Here is a 19,279-nt window from a genome sequence, read left to right as displayed (position 1 = left end):
GGTTATTTAAGTTATTTGGGGGGGGGGTTCGGGAGGGTGGGGGATTTAATTTAAAGGGTCGGGGTGGGTTTTAGGGGGTTTTAGTGTGCCGGCTCACGATTCTAACGATTTATAACGATAAATCATTAGAATCTGTATTGTATTGTGTTCCATAACGGTTTAAGACGATATTAAAATTATCGGACGATAATTTTAATCGTCCTAAAACGATTCACATCCCTAGTTCGCGCCAAGTAGGAGGGCTGCATGGCACGTGCCCTAAACTACCAGCGGAGCATGGCGGGAGGCAGCGCCCAAGCCGGTCCGGGGACGCCGGAGTGGACGGCAGGCAGATGCCGCGGCAGCCAGGCATCCATCTATAGCGAGAGGAGGTGCAAAGAAAGAAAGGTAGGCAGAGTGAAGCCGTCGGGAAGGGACGGTTGCAACAATGCATGGCTCTGCATTTTTTTAGCATTAAATCTTAGCTGCCAGATTCAAGACCATTCCCCAAGCTTCACTGGATCCCTCTCCATGTTTTTCATACCTTCCAGGGTGTCTACCCTGTTGCAGATTTTTTGTATTGTCTGCAAAATAGCAAAATTTTCCTCATAGCATCTCTTTAATTTTGCTTAAAAAAAATGTTCAACAGAACCATATTGAGGGATGGACCCTGTGGCACAGCACTGCAACCCCACTTTCCTCAATGAGAACACCATTTGCCACTAACCTTTGTCACCTCCCACTGAACTAGTTTCTAAGTTAGTCAGTCACTTTAGGGCACATACCTTGGTTGCTTAAGTCATTTATAAGAGGGCTATAACAATAAGGAGGGTAATTTTCGAAGGATCCTCTGCTGGTAAAACAGCATTTTACATGCAGAAATGTGCTTTTACAAAATTGACCAGCTGATATGTGGGTAAATGTACGCATGTATGTTATGTTCACGTGCAAGTCTACCCAGACTGAGTGGAGGCATTCCAGTGGGTATGGTTGGGCAGGGGTTTGCATTTTTCAAGGCATGCATGTAAAATTTCCCCAAAATATTTCTGCACAGTAGCAGGTGTAATTGTGTGTGTGATAGTTTGGGTGAGAGAATTTTCCAAAGGTAAAAAAAAATACGTGTGCATGCAGGCTGGATTTAAGATTTTAGCGCCCAAAAGAGTGCCATGGAAGGATTCCTTTGAAGCTATGTTGCACATGACCCTAAAGCAAGGAGAAAGGCTCCTCTTTGGCCCCATTATTTGGTGCCTTTAAAATGTGGCACCCTAGGTGGTTTCCTATGCTGCCTATGCTGAAATCTGGGTCTGCATGTATGTGCATACTTTTGAGAATTGGTGTAACTGATGCATGTATTTGCCATCTAATTTATTCGGGCTGTTACAAAATTATCTTCTAAATGACTATGAACATGAGAAGCCTCTATAAACACAGAAGAATAACAGTGGAAAAGGATTTTCCATATATTCCCCACCACAAATGTAAGCACATTGTAAAAAGCCCTACGTTGCCAAAGCTAAGAGATTTGTTTATAAGTTGGGCCGCATGCACTGAGCGGATTTTATAAGGTGCCCGTGTACACCTGAATTTCCCGCTACGCACAGAAGTTAAACGTTTTCAAAAAGGGGTGGGTGGGGGCGTATTGTGGAAAGGTCAAGAGATGGGCACATAAATACTTATGCGCCCAGGTGCGCACCGGGATCTCCTGCTGCATAACTTTACTACTTTACTACTAGTCAGTGCAGTTTTAAGGGTCAAGTCTAACAGGGGGAAAGGGAAACTATTAACTAGGGGGCTTGGGAAGTCCTATCCCTTAACTGGATTAAACTAGGAATGAACTGGGGAAAGTACCTATGGTGTCAGCATGTGTCCCTTAAAAAATCCCCCCACTTATGTCGTAGAAGCAGCATTTGTGCACACATTTATTTATTTAGCCATTTTATATACCGTTGTTCCAGAATAAGATCAAAATCAGCATTCATTTTCTTGGATGACAATCACATTCTGTGCCAGCATTCATAATTTGGGTCTACATCATAGCAGTTTTATGTTCTTGTTCATATTCATATACAGTGGACCCTTGACTTACAAACTCAGTTCTTTCCAGAGGACTGGTTGTAACTCAAGTTAGTTATAAGTCAAGACTAATTTTTCCATAAGAAATAATGGAAATACCCGAATCTCCCAAAGCATCCCTTACCTAACATTTTCATAATAAAAAAGGGTTGTATAATGTGCGTACCAGAAACACCTATAATTTTCCAAGCATACCCACCAAAAAGTTATAAAATGTGCCTAGACTACCAGAAACAACAATTTCATACTGTACTCACCATTCAAGTTGACACCTTTGGCTTGCAGGAAGGGAGGAGGGGGAGGATTCCCCCTCCCCACCCCCTCAGAGCACATCTCTGGCCCCAAACACTCATTTCCCCCTCCCAGCATACTCAGTCCTCCCCTCCTGATACCTTGCAGTAGCCAGCTGAGTGCTACACTCCCTTTCTGCTGCTGCGCAGAAGCTTCCTTGGTCACCAGTGATGCTGTTGCTTGCTGCAATGCCGTGCCAGGTCTGCCTATGTGCTCCTGTGAACATTCCAGCTCTGGGTGCGCCTGAGATGGACAAGCCTTATTGGCGGCAGCAGCAGCCAATCACTGCAACTGCAGAGCAGAAGTCCCACCCACCAAGCCAAAAAAATTGCGATTAACAGGAAAAAAACACCCAGTTAGAAGCAACCACAAGCACGAGCAGATACGCATGACCTTGGCTAGCATTCAGGTTGTAACTCAAGACTTTGGTTGTAACTCAAAACTAAAATTTTGGTTGTAGCCCAAGTTGTTCATATGTCAAGCCAGTTGTAACTCGAGGGTCCACTGTATATTCTTGGTCAACATGACAGCAGATTTATAGACTTCATATTCGTACATTTTAAAAGTCGACATTACAGCAATTGCAGATTCTAATTCTACTACCTATATACTTTACATCATTCATTCACTGCCATTGTCTCTTGTACTGACATTGAGGTTATCAATATATTGGTATTTTATGTTAAATCGAAAACTTTTCTAAAGATGGGGATGGGGGGACCATGGCAGCCCTTACTTTTTTTTAGAAAAGGAGGGTAGGGGCATTTCACTTAATGAAGACAGATTAGGTGGGTTTAAGGAGCCAACTTCACACAAGGAATTTACTTTTTTTAACTTTTGGGTGTCTGCGCCACCTCAGTGGCACCCTTGAGGAAAGCAGCGGGTCAGCTTTGACCCTTGCTCAGGCTTATCTCTTTTGCATGGGCTTTGGTTAATATTAGCATGGCCATTTAAATCTAATGTGGGATCCTTAGGGCCCGTGTTATGGTCCCAAGGCTCTCGTGTTAGATTTCCGTTTCCCAAGTAGGTGTTGTTAATCTATCACAGTTGACAACTTTCAAAGTTTTCCATGACAAACCATTAACATGGAATTGCCTATTAATGAGCTGCTTTGCATGGATTTGCAAAATTCATGCATGCAAATCACGTGCAAAGCAGCTCATTGTAATACGGGGATCTGAGCAGGGCCATGCAAATAATCGTGTATGTCATGGGATATTGTGTGATAGGGTTATATCATGAAATAAATAGTATATATCACCCACTGTTTAATTTGCATTGAGCCCTATCACAGCTTCATGCATCTCCCAGTTAGATTCCTAAAACAGGCACCTAAATTAACCTTACTATTTATTTGTCTACATTTAGGTACCTAAGCTAGTAACCTAGTTCTGGAAATCAACACTAAATGCCTCACTTACTTCCCTTGCTCTGGCCTCCTCCTTTGAACTTGCCCACTTTTTAGGGGCTTAAATTCAAGAAATTAATAAAGGCTCCTAAATTTAAGAAACCAGTTGGGGGTAATTGTTTCCTGACCATGACTTGTCATTTTTCACTGTGAATGATCTGCCATCCCTATGCCCAGCCATCTCTTCAGATCTTCCATTATTCGGCTTGGTACAAATTAGGCTGTCCAGTCAAAACTCTGCCATCTCTGGGTCCAAGACGGCTGGTCACACCTCCCTTGTGTGAAGTAATACATTTGTTGTTTGCATGATATATTGGACCTATCGTTTCACCTCTGCCATTGTTTGGCCCCAAGATTGCTGGCAGTGTCTCCTCTTTGTATTAAGATTTTCATTCACTAATGAACTGTGGCCTACTGGTTCTACTGGTTTATCTGTTTTTTTTCCGGAACCAAGATTGCCATTAGTTACCCCTTATGTTTGGATGCATATAAGCACTGACTCTCTCTCCTGCTTGCTGTAAGATAACTCCATCAGCATCCACTCAAGAGCAATACTGTGGAAAACACTAGTGGGGTAAATAAAATAGCTTTTATGCTGAGATAGCAGTTGCTCCTCTCTTCCTCCTCCCTCCCATGTCATAAGGCTCTTTCTATGAGCTCCAGAAAGTAGAAGAAATGCAGCTGGGAAGTGTCATTGCATTCTTACCTCTCCTGAGGTAGATGAGGAGCTCTTTATGCACACAAATAAAAATGCGGGTAGGACAAATTTTTCAAACTCATATTTGCAGGTAAATAGCTATTTACCTGGCTAAAATGGCTGTCCAAAAATCTGCTTTCCTCTACCCAGCTGAAAGTACATGCGGGCTTTCATTGCCCACACACTTTCTGCCTCAATGTGAGGAGCATTTTTTTAGGATGCATACAAAAGATTAGATGCAAATTACTCAGCTGCTTTTAATGCATATTATGTGCACTAAATTTCAAAGATAATATATCTGCGCCCTTTCTATTTGAAAATTGGTGTAAAGTATACATGCAGATAGTGCTCATATACTTTAGAAATACGTAGGCTATTTGAAAATTGCCCCAATTATGTAAATGGTTTTATGCTATTGAATGGTCATAGCAGAGGTTGTCTGGTAATTAATAAGACTCAAGGAATTCAAAGACATCTCTCAAAATAACAATCCAGTGAAAAAACAAATGCAAAAAACACATGTAGCTCATGAACTGATTACAACTGCGATTCATTAGTTTCAGTATTTTATAATAAGTTGAATTTAGCATTAGTATTCTACATAGCCTATGCATCCTTTGTCTTATGGTTTTCCATTGCTTTGTTGCCCCAGGTGGTGCTTCCTGCTGCATTTGTTTGTCTGTCACTCATATTTTCAATGGTCGTGCCTCCATTCATGGAGTACCCTTCTTTAGAGTTACAACCTTGGATGTATGGTCTCCAGCGTACTTTCTTCAGGTAAGTAATTGCATACAAATTAGGATTTACCTATACACATTTTTTTTTTCCAGTTGCCTTTCAAATGCACCATATCTTTTCATGAACTTTGTTTAATATACCACTTCTTTAAAGCACGCCATTAAATTAGCCACCTCTTTTAGTGCACCATAAATGAAATACCAATGTGGTACAATTGTTGCCCTAATTAATATATTCATTTTTTATTATTTTAATTTATAAACATTTGACATTACACCTTTTCCTAATTTAGGCCTAGATTCATCAAAAAGCTATAAATTTTGCATGAATATAATACCCGTGATAAGGAAAAGGAGCATGACTAGGATAATTTTTGAGTTACTGCAGTGTTTTAGTGCTTTGCATAGGTATTTTATTGCAACACATACATCTCTACCTGGGTACTAACAAGCTAGGATGAGAGAATATTGTAGAAATCTCATCTTTTTTATCTTTCCTCATTCCAAATCATATCCAATCTTCACTGATGTGCACTGTGCAGTTTGTATGTCTTACTGTGCATGTAAAACTGGCCCCAAAACTCTACTCCACCACCAAAACCTCACCTCGAGTTACTGATGTCCCTCCTTATAGTGGTGTAAATAGATGACAATTATGTGTCACTCCAGAGGTTCTCTCTCTTTCTTTCTCTCTCTATCTCTCTCTCCTCCACTCCACCCCTCTCCCTGAAACAGAATTTGTGATACGTATCATGAATTCTGTTTTGGGTATATCACATAGCTTAATGCCAGGAAAAAATGTGTAGTTATTTCTGGAATTAAAAACATGCATTATGCTATCGCATGCAGCTTTAATGCCCCTCATTTCATAAACTCCTCCCCTTTGACTAAAGGAGAGAGAGAGAGTGAGTACCTCGGGGTGAGGTTTGTGGGGTGGGATGGGTTTGCAATGTTGCATCTATGTAAACATATTTGTATATTCAAATTCATTTCTGTTAAGTTTATATGTAAATTCAATGCAAAATTTTGTCCTGAATTTTGGCATTGTTTATGGAGGTGACTGGCCTCCTTTTTGGATACTCATTCTCTGTTTTGGAGGCAAGTGTCCTTCTTTAAGGGTACTCCGAGTTGGCTACCCTATATAGATCTCAAGAATGTATGTATACTTGTAGTTTCACATGTAAATTTTAACAGAGAATAAATGGGGTGCTCCAGGGTCATTCTATGGCAGGATTCTGAAATCTGCATGAAAGTCACTGCTTTGTAAGAGGAATATATGCATATATTGCAAAACTTGTCTGAAAAGTTTTACACCTGCTAATAGATTCACACAACTGAAATCAGATGTCTTTTGTTTGGCAGTTTTTGGATGAGAGGTGTAAGTAAAATGGTGGGAGTTGAGGGTTAAATATAAGAGGGTCTAGGTAAACAGTTGAAAATCTGGGTGCATTGGTGATGCCTAAGATGTGCGCACTAAGAAGCCAATTTTAAAAGGCCTACGCACACCGAATCTGGGAGATATGTGCATGGCTGGACCTTGAGCGTGCCATGTGGATTTTCACAGGCCCACAGCCATCCATGTATCTCCTGGTACGCTCACTGGAAACATTTTTGCTAAAAGAGAAGAGGCGGGCCGGGGTCAGGGTCTGGGTGGGGCATGGGTGGGCATGATAAGGCCAGGACAGCATCATTAAGGCACGGTCTTGCGTGCATAATACGCAGGTATCGGATTTTATAACTTGCATGTGTCCACGCGCACATGTTATAAAATCGGCATGCCAATGTGCTCGTGCCGGCAACCGCGTGCACATGGACGCCTGCGCACAAGTCTTAAAATCTACCTTTATGTATTTCAGAACATTGTACATGCATACTTTTAAATATACCGGCCTTTGTGTTTAATTCTTTTTTACTTCCAAATTTTTTGCAATTATTTTGACATTAAATATATGTGTATTTTTTTTAATGAGTAGATAAAATATATGTTCCTGCATTATAAATATGTGGGTGTACTGTAACATTTGCATGTATTTTGGGGGCAGAAATACACAGCATTTATTAACTGTCCTGCCACACAGTTTATAAAATACTAGCATTAACTGCGGTAACAAGCGTGCACATCCAAGCCTGCATGTGCTGAAAGGCAATCAAATAACACTGAGAAACAGTTATTCAAGTGGAATTAATAAAGGCTGCAGCTTTATTCAAGAGCCTGACAAGAAAGTATTGTGAATATACCCAGGCCCCTGCTTTACAAGTAACTAGAAATAATCAATTAGGTCCAGCCTTCCAGACAGCCCACCCAATGCAAGCAGGGATGCCAGCCCATTGGGCCTATGGCATGGATGAATTTGGAGACACTGGCCTGATGGCACACTGGGGCCTTGGGCCCAGGCATCCCTGGCCTAGTGGGAGCCTCATTGCAAAGAAGCTACTCGTCCAAACATTTACATTTGGCTTAGGTACACCCACCACAGGATCCTGGTAGCTCCCTGAGCTTGCTCGGACCCTCCAAAATGCTAAGCTGTGGCATTCCTGCAACTTTTTTACTCTGTCTCACTGATAATCCTTTGTCATATTATCCCTTTTAAGAAAGGTTCTGACTTACATCAGGCAGGAGGAAGGCAAACAGTCCAAGCAAACCAGTCATGAGCAAGGTTGCAACTCAGTTTTAGACAGGTGTATCAGCTTTTACAAGTGAATAGCCTTGGCTACCCCTACACCGTGGGGCAACATGCCTCCAATAACAACACCAAACTTTTCAATATATTTATAAATGATCTGGAAAGAAATACGACAAGTGAGGTAATCAAATTTACAGATGATACAAAATTGTTCAGAGTAGTTAAATCAAAAACAGATTGTGATGAATTGCAGGAAGACCTTCTGAGACTGGAAAATTGGGCATCCAAATGGCAGATGAAATTTAATGTGGATAAGTGCAAGGTGATGCATATAGGGAAAAATAACAATCAGGTCTATCCAGTAAAGTGTGGCCGCGTTTACCCCGCTCCTAACCCGCGTTAGCCCTTCCTGCGATCCCGAATCCCCTTTAACCTACTCCTACCGCGTCCTAAAATCCACGGGCAACCCCTTCCGCACGCGGCATGTATATTGCAAGCAAACAAGTGAATTAGCTATTCCCTAGCATCCCGTAACCCGCGCCCCGACTATCACTAGTTTTCCCTGCCGTTTGTCGCGCGTTTAACCTGCTAACTTACCGCCTACCCTGACCCCTGCGGTAGAGGCAGGGGTAAGGGTAGGCGGCAAGCTTTCCCCCAGCCCCCGCTCACCTGCCCCGGCCGCGATCATGGGTGCCGGTCTCCGGGGCAGCCCCAGTCCTCTCCCCTCCTCCCGAAGCAAAAAAAAAAAAAGCAAAAAAAGGTAAAAGCAAAAAGTAAGTCGCTTCGCCGCTTCACACTGTCAGTGTCTCTTCTTCCCTTCTCCCGGAGCAAGGCTGCTTTTCGCGCCCTGCTTCGGGAGGAGGGAAGAAGAGACACTGACAGTGTGAAGCGGCGAAGCAACTTACTTTTTGCAGCTCCCTCCAGACATCGGACATCGGACCTCTCCTGCCTCCCGCTGCGCGACTTACTTTTTTTGCAGCCGTCCGGCCATCAGGAAGAACGGATCATGGCTCCCCTGCCTCCTGGGGAAGATGGATGCCAGCACGGGGGAAAGCAGCCCCTGTGCATGCAATTGGCCGCTCAAGACGTGACGTCACGACATTTGGCGTCACGGCATGTGACGTCACGTCTTGAGCGGCCAATTGCATGCACAGGGGCCGCTTTCCCCCGTGCTGGCATCCATCTTCCCCGGGAGGCAGGGGAGCCACGATTTGTTCCTGCTGATGGCCGGAGGGCTGCAAAAAAAAGTAAGTCGCGCAGCGGGAGGCAGGAGAGGTCCGATGGGGACTGCAAAAAGTAAGTTGCTTCGCCGCTTCACACTGTCAGTGTCCTCTTCTTCCCTCCTCCCGAAGCAGGGCGCGAAAAGCAGCCTTGCTCCGGGAGGAGGGAAGAAGAGACACTGACAGTGTGAAGCGGCGAAGCGACTTACTTTTTGCAGGCATCCATCTTAGCGAGCAGCTGGAGGCAGGAGAGGTCGTCCGATGTCCGGAGGGGGGTGCAAAAAGTAAGTTGCTTCGCCGCTTCGTACTGCCAGTCCCTTCTCCCCTCCTCCCAGAGCAAGGCTGCTTTTTGCGCCCTGCTTCGGGAGGAGGGGAGGGGGGACTGGCAGTCCCGACTTCCTGGTATCTGTCATTTCAAATGACATTTGAAATGACAGATACCAGTGTGGCGTGAAGCGTTAGGCCCGCGCACCCAGGATACTGTATAGGCGCTCTATCCAGTAAAATGGGTTGCGCGGGCCTAACGCTTCATGGACCCTTCTTAGACGCGGTTTACATTTGCATAAAATTATTGTTCAGGATCGAGCGGTAGGTGAGCTGCACTGAACGTGCGGCAACCACGGGTGCGCCGGGCACTAACGCAGCTCTTCCTACCGCTCGGTACTGGATAGACCTGAATGTTAGGTTCCATATTAGGAGCTACCACCCAAGAAAGAGATCTAGGCGTCATAGTGGATAACACATTGAAATCGTCAGTTCAGTGTGCTGCGGCAGTCAAAAAAGCAAACAGAATGTTGGGAATAATTAGGAAGGGAATGGTGAATAAAACGGAAAATGTCATAATGCCTCTATATCGCTCCATGGTGAGACCACACCTTGAATACTGTGTACAACTCTGGTCGCCGCATCTCAAAAAATATATAGTTGTGAAGGAGAAGGTACAGAGAAGGGTGACCAAAATGATAAAGGAATGGAACAGCTCCCCTATGAGGAAAGACTAAAAAAGTTAGGACTTTTCAGCTTGGAGAAGAGACGGCTGAGGGGGGATATGATAGAGGTGTTTAAAATCATGAGAGGTCTAGAACGGGTTAATGTGAATCAGTTATTTACTCTTTCGGATAATAGAAAGACCAGGGGGCACTCCATGAAGTTAGCATGTGGCACATTTAAAACTAATCGGAAAAAGTTCTTTTTCACTCAACGCACAATTAAACTCTGGAATTTTTGCCAGAGGATGTGGTTAGTGCAGTTAGTGTATCTGTGTTTAAACAAGGATTGGATAGGTTCTTGGAGGAGAAGTCCATTACCTGCTATTAATTAAGCTGACTTAGAAAATAGCCACTGCTATTACCAGCATCAGTAGCATGGAATACACTTAGAGGTAGATTTTAAAAACATATGCGCGCGCGTACTTTTGTTCGTGCACCAGGCGCAAACAAAAGTACGCTGGATTTTATAAGATACGCGCGTATGTTATAAAATCCGGTGTCGGCGCGCGCAAAGGGGTGCACATTTGTGCAACTTGCGCGCGCCGAGCCCTGCGCGCGCTGCCCGTTCCCTCCGAGGCCGCTCCGAAATTGGAGTGGCCTCAGAGGAAACTTTCTTTCTACCCCCCAGCCCTATCTAGAGCCCCCCCCCTACCTTTATCGGAGAAGTTACTACTGCCTCCCGGCAGTAGAAACTTACGTGCGCCGGCGAGGCAGGCCCCGACACAGGCCGCTGTGTCAGGGGTACTCGGCCACGCCCCCAGACTACCCACATGCCCCAGGACACACCCCCGATCCCTAACCACGCCCCCCTGACCAGGCCCCCTACCGCCCCTTTTTGCAAGCCTCAGGGACTTACGCTCGTCCCGGGGCTTGCGCACACCGCCGAGCCTATGCAAAATAGGCTCGGTGCACGCAGGGGGGGTTTGGGGTAGGTTTTTGGGGGGTACGCACATATCTTACACAGATACCCTTTGAAAATCTACCTCTTAGTTTTTGGGTACTTGCCAGGTTCTTATGGCCTGGATTGGCCACTGTTGGAAACAGGATGCTGGGCTTGATGGACCCTTGGTCTGACCCAGTATGGCATGTTCTTATGTTCTTACTTTCTTAAAGGTGTGACCTTACCCAAGTAAATCATACCTGGTTGTTTGGCCTGCCACCAACTCAGGGTTAAACAAACCCAGGTTACATCTAAATTATCAATGTTGAACTCCAACCACTTAGTTGCCCTTCAAGGTTGCCTCCAGCCTTATATTTAGGTCTCCTTTCCACTTGGTAACCACCTGTTCTGTGATGAAATTGGGGACTACTGGCTCCTGGCAGACAACTTGAGGTCGGGTCCTGTTTCTAAGGCTTAGGTCTGCTTGAGGTCGGGTCCTGTTTCTAAGGCTTAGGTCTGGTGCCAGGGCCCAGCCTGAGGCCAAGTCCTGTTGTCAAGGTACCAGCCTACCCCCAGGCTGGATACCAAGGACTAACCTAAAGCTGGATCCCATTGTTGAGGCCTGGGACTAGGCCTAGGCATGACATGGGGGTCTGGCATGAGGCCAGTGTTCATTTCAGAGCCCAGGCCTAGATCCAGACTCAAAGCTGATGCTGGGTCACATTGCCAAAGTCTGAGCCTGGGCTAATGTCTTGGCTGCACACCGTGGCCCAGCCTGAGGCCAGGTCCTGTCACTGACACCCAAGGTCCAGAGGCCTAGGATCAGGTCTTCCATCACCTTCTTTCTTTTTAAGTTGAATAAAAATGATACAGTCTGCCTCAATGAACTGTGGCATCTCACTTCTGAGTGGAAACTTCCATTTTGATATACATTTCAATGGCCATACCTCAAAATGACACCCTTCGCTCAGGAGGAAAGAACCACAATGGCATCACTGCAGCATGTCGTTCAAGGTGATGGCATCATTTTTATTTAATGGAAGATGTTGGAAGGCTAATCCTGGGCCTCCAGGCCTGGTCCTAGGTATATGCCTCGATGACAGGACCTGGCTTCTGACCTATGCCTAGACCTAGATCCAGGCTTGGATCTAGGCCATGGGATCCAGTCTCGAGCCAGGCATTAGCATTGGGGCTGGGCCTACATGTGGTCCTTGGTGATGAGTACTGGCTTGGGCCTGGTGGCTTTAGAGGCAGAACATGGCCTTGAGCCAGGCCCTGGTATAATCCTAAGTCTTAGCAATGAGACTAGGTTGAGGCCTTGTCCTAATGGAGGTCTGTTTGTTTTTTTTAATTATACCAATTTTCATTGTAGGCCATTTTCAATTCATTTCATTCTTAACAAACTGAAAATGGCCTCATTTGTCATGTTTTACATATTCATTTAAAACAAATGCACATCCCTATTACCTTCTTGCTCAGCAGCATTCCCTAACACCATTTTCTTAAAGTCAGAGTAAGCCTAGTTTTCTAAAGCATCTCTACCTGTCCCTGGGCTTTTCCTCATCCATCAGTAGACCTGATGACAAGCAGATGGCAGAGAGTTTGGAAAGGGCATAACACCAAAGAAACTACCAGTCCTAAGTAATATCCCAAAGACATACCTTGCCACAAAGGATGTGCTCCTAACCATGTGAAGGCTTTCAGGATATACCAGGAACAGCCAGGATGCTGACTGAATAAATGACCTGGCCAACTAGTTGCCATCCAAAAAGGACTCAATATCTGACTCAGCTATCACTGTGAGACCCTCATCATCAGATCATGCCCACCACTGTTTAAGCATTTTGCATGTAGCACTGTGCCATGATAAGGCATCTAACATCAAAGATTTAAATGACACCTACTTGGTGAAGCTGGTGACTTCCTGCCCTGCTATCTCCCCTCCCCCTCTTTACAGGTCAAATGTGTGTGCCACTAATCAAATCTGAAATACCTCTCAGTGGGCATCCATATCAGTACTGTCTACTGATTTTTTTTTTAACTTACCTGGGATCTGAACTTGCAACCCTTCTTATGCCCAGCATCAATAAATTTCACTGTAAGCTAAACTCTGGCACTGGGAACACAAACCCCACAGATTCATCCCAGATCACAGTAGGATGGAAAGAGGTCTTCCTTTGACTCAAAGACATATGTTGTCATATTAGTTCTCTGAAGCATCTTATTTCCCCATGATATTTCAACTCTTCTACAGTAAAATATAGCAGTATAATAATCTCCCCATTAGTCTGATAAAAGAGTGCTTTCTTCTAAGGTAGCTACTATGGGGGTCCATATTCAATAGGATCCCATAGCAAAAGTGGTCAAGTTATCCAGCTGAATATATTTGCTTAAAGTTATCCAACTAAACATAGCAGATAACTTGAAGCATAACCAAATATTCCTTTGAATATTGATGATAATGTATAAAGGTATTTGGCTATGATTAGCTGTATAACTTTAGACTTAACTGTATATATTCAAAAATAATATCCAGTTAAGTTATGGTCCAGTCAAAAAAAAAACCAAAACAACAAAATCATTGCAGCCTGTCCCCCACCTCTTTCCTACATGAGTTGGAAAGGCCATCTGGGGCTGAACTTTCCAGCCCCCAAAATGGCCCATTTAAAGTAAAATAAAAAATATTGGCACCAGGAGAACCCCCTTCCCCACCCCCTGCTCCAAATTCCCCTTAAACTCGAAAATAGTAACTTTCACCACCCTCAAAATCCCCCCCCCCCCCCAATGCCCACTCCAACCTTTTCCCTTCTCCCTGTCCCGTACCTTTATTTAAAGTTGATGTCCAGGATCGCAGAAGCCTCCTAGGCATTGTTTGCCCAACAATGTCAGAAGCATCCCCAGAAGCAATGGGCCCGAGGAGGTCTAGTTATGTGGCTAAATTAGCTGGATGTATCCAATATTCTGCCACGTTAGCCAGATAGCGGGACCCCCTCCCCGAACACCCCAAAATGCCTCTTATATCCAGTTAAATTATTGTGGATAACAACATATCCAACTATAATTTAGCTTAAGAGGCTCAATATACTGTTTAATTCATTTAGAAGGGTAACTTGTGAGTTATCTATCTAAATGTTTTGGTTTTTTTATTATCTACCCATATATAAATTATAAGATGGACTAAATAATTAGATTTATCTTTCGCTGATTTAGACTTGTGCCATAGTCTTTCTCTGTGCCAATTGTTTCATTTTATTTCATCTTGGACTCTGCCTCATGAAAATAACTTAGCCCTCTTCCTGCTTGTTTCCCAGACAGTCTTGGGAGAGGCCAGGGGATCACATTTCTAGGTGACCATGATTATCTTAAGGAAATACCCGCGTTCAAGATTCAGTGGGCTGCAGCTCAGTTATGATCTCTAGGGCCCAACTATGTGCTTAGGCTTGACATCTTTAAACTGATATAATTGAATCAAAGACATATGTAACATACTTCCACAGTTTTATATATTTTCAGACGCTACATCTCTGGCTTGACACTTGAGAACCTGCTCTAACTGATGACATTGCTTAACATTCACATTTGTACTCTGGCTGGCCTGTTAGCTTAATGGCAGTATTGTGCACTGTCATGTATAAAAATGTATAAAATCTAAGTTCAGTTACTAGGTTAAATCTTGCTCTCCTGGCCAGCTCTCTTGGAGAGAAGAAGCCCCAGTCTTTGTGTGACGGCAACATCTATTCGCTAGATTTAGTGCCAGCGATTGCAGAGTTTCAGAAGGAATGCTGGTATATGGCCTGCCAGTCAAGGACTATTACTGAAATGACTGGGTTATATGACTTGGGAGGAGATGAAAAAATAGAGGGATAACCGTGGCTAATTGCAAATTAAGATTCAAGGTGTAAAATCCTAGCCCTGGTTCTGGTTGATCTGGTAGCCCAAAGAAGCAGGAGAAAATTGCCTGTCCCAAAAAAATCCCAAATCATTCAAATCCATTTGTAATTACTGCATACTGGTTACTTCATAGGATCTCTGAACCCTGTACATGGACAATTAATGTTCCAACAAGGTGTGATCTGGGCATGCTCCAAGGTTTGAAGTAAGATTTGGTGAATTTGCAGTGAGGTGTATGCAAATATCTTCCAGGATGGAGCAAGTACTCAAGGTTCAGCTCTCTTGCTGAATACCTTATTGCTCCTGGGAGGATGATATAAGACATTCAGAAGTATTTTCCTCTCAGTAGGACTACTGTACAACTCAGTAGGACTTCAGAAGCATGAGCAGCCTGGGATGCTTCTTATTGAGATAAAGTGATTTCATTTAAAAATAGAAGTACATGGGTACTTGTACATCTCTTCCTGTAGAGTTCTTCCTTATCATTGTATGCAGTTCAGCTGTTTAATATAATTGACATCTGGAAAATCCCCCTTATCCTAACTGCAATTGAACCATGATGTTATATAACAAGGGATGCACAATAAAGTCAGATAGGTGGAACTTACTGTCATGTAGACCTCTTTTGTTCTGAGTGACAGCTCATGTTGCACACAAGACTACAGAGGGGAGTGTTTCCTTAAAAGTGAGGCATTACCAAAGGTACACTTTAACAACTAAGTGACCAAGTTTAAAGAATCTAGAGCCCTATGGGTAGCTTACCCTGAGTAATGACTCTATACTCATATTTATTCTGCTTGACCGCTAATTAGTGAGTTAATCACCTGGTCAGTCTTGTAGCCCAGAAAATTATCACAGAAGTTGTCATCAATATAGTTCTTTTGACCTCAAACATTTGCATTATGCTTAGAGTCGGTTCAATAAAACTTGCTGCCCAAGGGTGAGTTGTGCCTAAACACGCCTTCTCTGTATTACTACTAAAGTGAGTCAACTTTCTTCCTCCACCACTCTGTGCCTGAAATGACATGAACTATATTCTTGTGTCTGATGTGCGTGGATGTTGAACCCCGATCTCCGTGTTCTTGGCTACTGGCAACAACCTTGATCCCTTGATTGCCCCTTGTGTTCTTTTCACCATCTGATTTGGTCTCACACGCCCCCTTTTTTTTTCTAGTGTAATCTTTATAACTTCCCACATGTTACAGTTAAATGTGTTTGCATCATTCACTGAAAGATGACTACTCCTGTCTAGGCCTTTACAATCCACCAATATCTGCTCATGTCAGAGAAATAACCCAGTTTCACTACAAAATCATTGATAGAACTTTCTGCTGTTTTCAGTGTCACCATATTCCCAATACCTCTACGTACTTGCTTAAGAATGATGTCAGAGCAAATCATTTTTCATGCAAATTAATGTGGCTTGAGCTGCATTGAGCCTTGTTAACATTTTACAATTAAATCAATACTATTTTCATTCCCTAAATTGTTAACATTGAGATAAATTTATAGTATATTTAGGGATGCTGTAGTATATAAAGAATTAGTTAGTCCTGGTGAATTGCTCTTCTTCCCAGTCAAATAACTCATAAATCTCTGACTGTAAGCTCAAGGTTTTCCCATAATATCTTTCCAAGGTTCTTTCTTTGTCCAGTAAATGAAAGAGTTGCCACAGATTCATATTCTGTGTTAAGTCCACAGTGACCTGTACACAGGAATTCAATCACATCAGATTAAACAGCAAGACAAGCATGCCATTGTAAGATTGATTTCCAAAGCTACTTATGTAACCCTTGGTGGGTGTTTTAAGTCCTAGGGCACACAAACTAATTTATATCTTCGGAGCTGCTCTCGCTAGCACTCCTCCCTTGTCCAGAGCTCTCTCTCTTTCTCCCTTTCTCTCTCTCTCTCTCAGAGGTGGATTGTTTTTATGGGGGGAGACTCTCGACAATGGCCCAGACAAGGGTGTGATTTATCCCTTATGTGTGTTGGTAGCTGTGGCAACTCCTGGAGGGAGTTACTGTAACAAAAACAGGCAGGACCAGGCACTGGGTATTAAATAATAATTTACAGATTAGTTAAAGGCAAATTGAAGTCCATTTTTAAAGCTGTGCAGTTACAGTTGATTCTTTGTACGATTCAGGAGTTTCTGATTGGGTAGGTGTCCTTTTCTTCAGAAAACTGGTTGAGCTTCCCACTTGGTGGTATAAATGTGCACCAAAGCTCTCCCAGTGGCTTATCCAGGATTCCTAGGTCAGGGCTCCCCTTTTAGCAAAGCAAAAACTTCCATACCTCAGACTTCAGCTTCTTCCAGAACAACCAGCCCTGTATCCTGGTTCCTTGCAGATAAAGATCCTGATGGGGTCTCTATGACCTTACTTGATTCCTTTTAGTTTTTCTTGAAAATGTGACACTTTGGGTTGAAATGTTTGTGGGTCAGGAACCTACTATTCCAGCCTGGCTCCCAGGGAGAAGAGGTGGCTTACAAACCTCCTCACAACAAAAGAAAACACACATTTTTAAATAAAAAATCTTCCCAAACTGGTGCTCTGCTGTGTCAGGTGTTTGCCACATTCATGGGGTGAGTGGACTGACTGGTCTTCAGCCCCTGTCCAACCAGCAAGGATGACTTTCTTCAGAAAAGCAAAATTAAACACTGTCTCTTCTAAAAATAGGATTCTTCTAGCTTTCAAACATCTTATACAGCCAAGTTTGTCACAAGTGCTTGCCTCATTCAGGGAGTGAATAGGCTCTCACTGGTCTTCAGCACTGGATTGGGGGCCCCGCAGGGGTTCCAGTACAAAGAGGTCCTTACTGTAACTGTTGTGAGCCTGCTCGTGGTGGCCCCGCAGGCAGTCTCCTACCTTCAACATGGCAGGCCGCTGCTGATGCCGTCATCCATGGCCCGGTGGCCGCGGCTGTCTCCTGCTCTGCGCAGCAGGACTGAGCCGCCCGATGTTTCCTTCTTCATGGCTAGAGCCACTGCAGGGGTCCTTGAGCAGCAGGGAAGCCATCTCTACAGGTGCCTGCTTCTTCTCCCGTTTCACAGCAGGGAGCCGCTTCTCCTCTAGTCTCTCACGTGGCAAGGACACCGCCGAAGTGGCTGCTCCTTCCTGGCTTCACCATAGGCGCGGGTGTGCACCGCTCCTCAATATTTACAGGGCCAGTGGCGGGAAAAGCCCTGCAGCCCTCATCAATGATGTCATCAACCTGTTCCTGGATCAGCCCTATAAAAGGGCCTTGCTGCTATTCCTCAGTGCCTTCGGATCCAGTCTTCACAGCATCTGTGGTCCTCTTTGGATCCAGGTCCTCCGTGGTCTTCCTTGGCCTTGACGGATCTTCGTTCCATGTTCTTCATGTTCCTGAACTTCGTCTCCTTGATGTTCCTGGTCTTGTCCCTCATCGGAGCTCCCTCATTGCCTGTGTCGTGTTCCAGATGTTCCGTGTCCTGAGATGCCATGTTCCATGTTCCTGATGTCCGATGTTCCTGTCTTGACTTGTCTGTCTCATCTTCAGCTCTTTGTCCAGTACCCAGGTCCCTTGTCTGTCCACCTCTCCTGGCATGTCAACGTTGTGGTCCATGCCCAGCCCATTGGGGGCTGTGTAGGGTGCCTCATAGTACAAGGCTTTCTTCTCGTCTGCAGCGCAAGCCTCCAGAAGACTTCTGTCTCTAATGCCTTACTTCTGAGAATCCTGTCCTGGTCTTCGGAATCCCTTGTGCCTGCATCCATCCATGCCTGCCAGAGCCTGCTCCACTCCAGCATGCTCCAGGACCAGCCACAGGCGGCTATGTAGGGCACTCCCTGGTGCAGGCCTCTACTGAATCTTCATCATGTTCCAGTCTCAAGTTCCACTTCTTCGCCTAGATTCTGCTTCGCATTCAGTGTGGTCCGCGACCAGCCATGGGCGACTGTGTGAGGTGTGCTGCAATGCAGTTTTCACCCAGTACTTCCACCTGATTCCTGAATCCTTGCCTGAAACTTCCAAGCAACCCGAATCATTGAGTCTTTTGAGTATCCTGAGTCCTTAAATGAGTCCTTTGAGTCTCCTGAGTATCCAAGTCTTTGTCTGAATCCTCTGAGTATCCTGAGTCTTCGTCTGAATCTTCATGTTCCTGCCCTCAACTTCCATCTGGCTTCATGCACTCATCGTTCCCCAGCGACAGGTCCAGAAGGGCTATCAAGTGGCTGGAGGGCAACACTTGAGACTAACATTGCATTGCTGGGTCTCATTGGTGCATGTAGGTCCAGTGGAGGGCTGATCCTGCCTTGTCCCTGTCCCAGATAATCCTCGCCTTGTCTTCAGTCCATCCTTGCTCCTGCTCCGCCTGTGCTCGTACATGCTCACCTCTCGTGGTGTATCTTGGGGCTCCTCCCTGAGCCTTGCTGCGATCCAAGGGCTCACATCCTCCCTTGAGATGGGACCGCACCTCTTTGCTCCTACAGGGCCTGAGGGTACGCTCCACAACAGGATCTGAAGGCCATGAGCTC

At 44.6% G+C, this 19,279-nt stretch overlaps 1 protein-coding gene across 1 annotated transcript in view; it reads left to right on the top strand.

The window, feature by feature from the left end:
• LOC115096270 (ATP-binding cassette sub-family A member 1-like) overlaps positions 1-19,279 on the top strand; it is a 618,744-nt gene that overhangs the window by 244,105 nt on the left and 355,360 nt on the right. Inside the window, exon 19 of the mRNA XM_029610773.1 lies at positions 5,101-5,225. Coding sequence (XP_029466633.1) covers positions 5,101-5,225 — 125 coding nt within the window. The remainder of the gene's footprint in view (positions 1-5,100; positions 5,226-19,279) is intronic.

Source organism: Rhinatrema bivittatum, chromosome 1, assembly GCF_901001135.1.
Source record: "Rhinatrema bivittatum chromosome 1, aRhiBiv1.1, whole genome shotgun sequence".
Classification (NCBI taxonomy): Eukaryota; Metazoa; Chordata; class Amphibia; order Gymnophiona; family Rhinatrematidae; genus Rhinatrema; species Rhinatrema bivittatum.
Note: the sequence above shows the minus strand (reverse complement) of the source record. Positions and strands in the feature narration are given on the sequence as shown.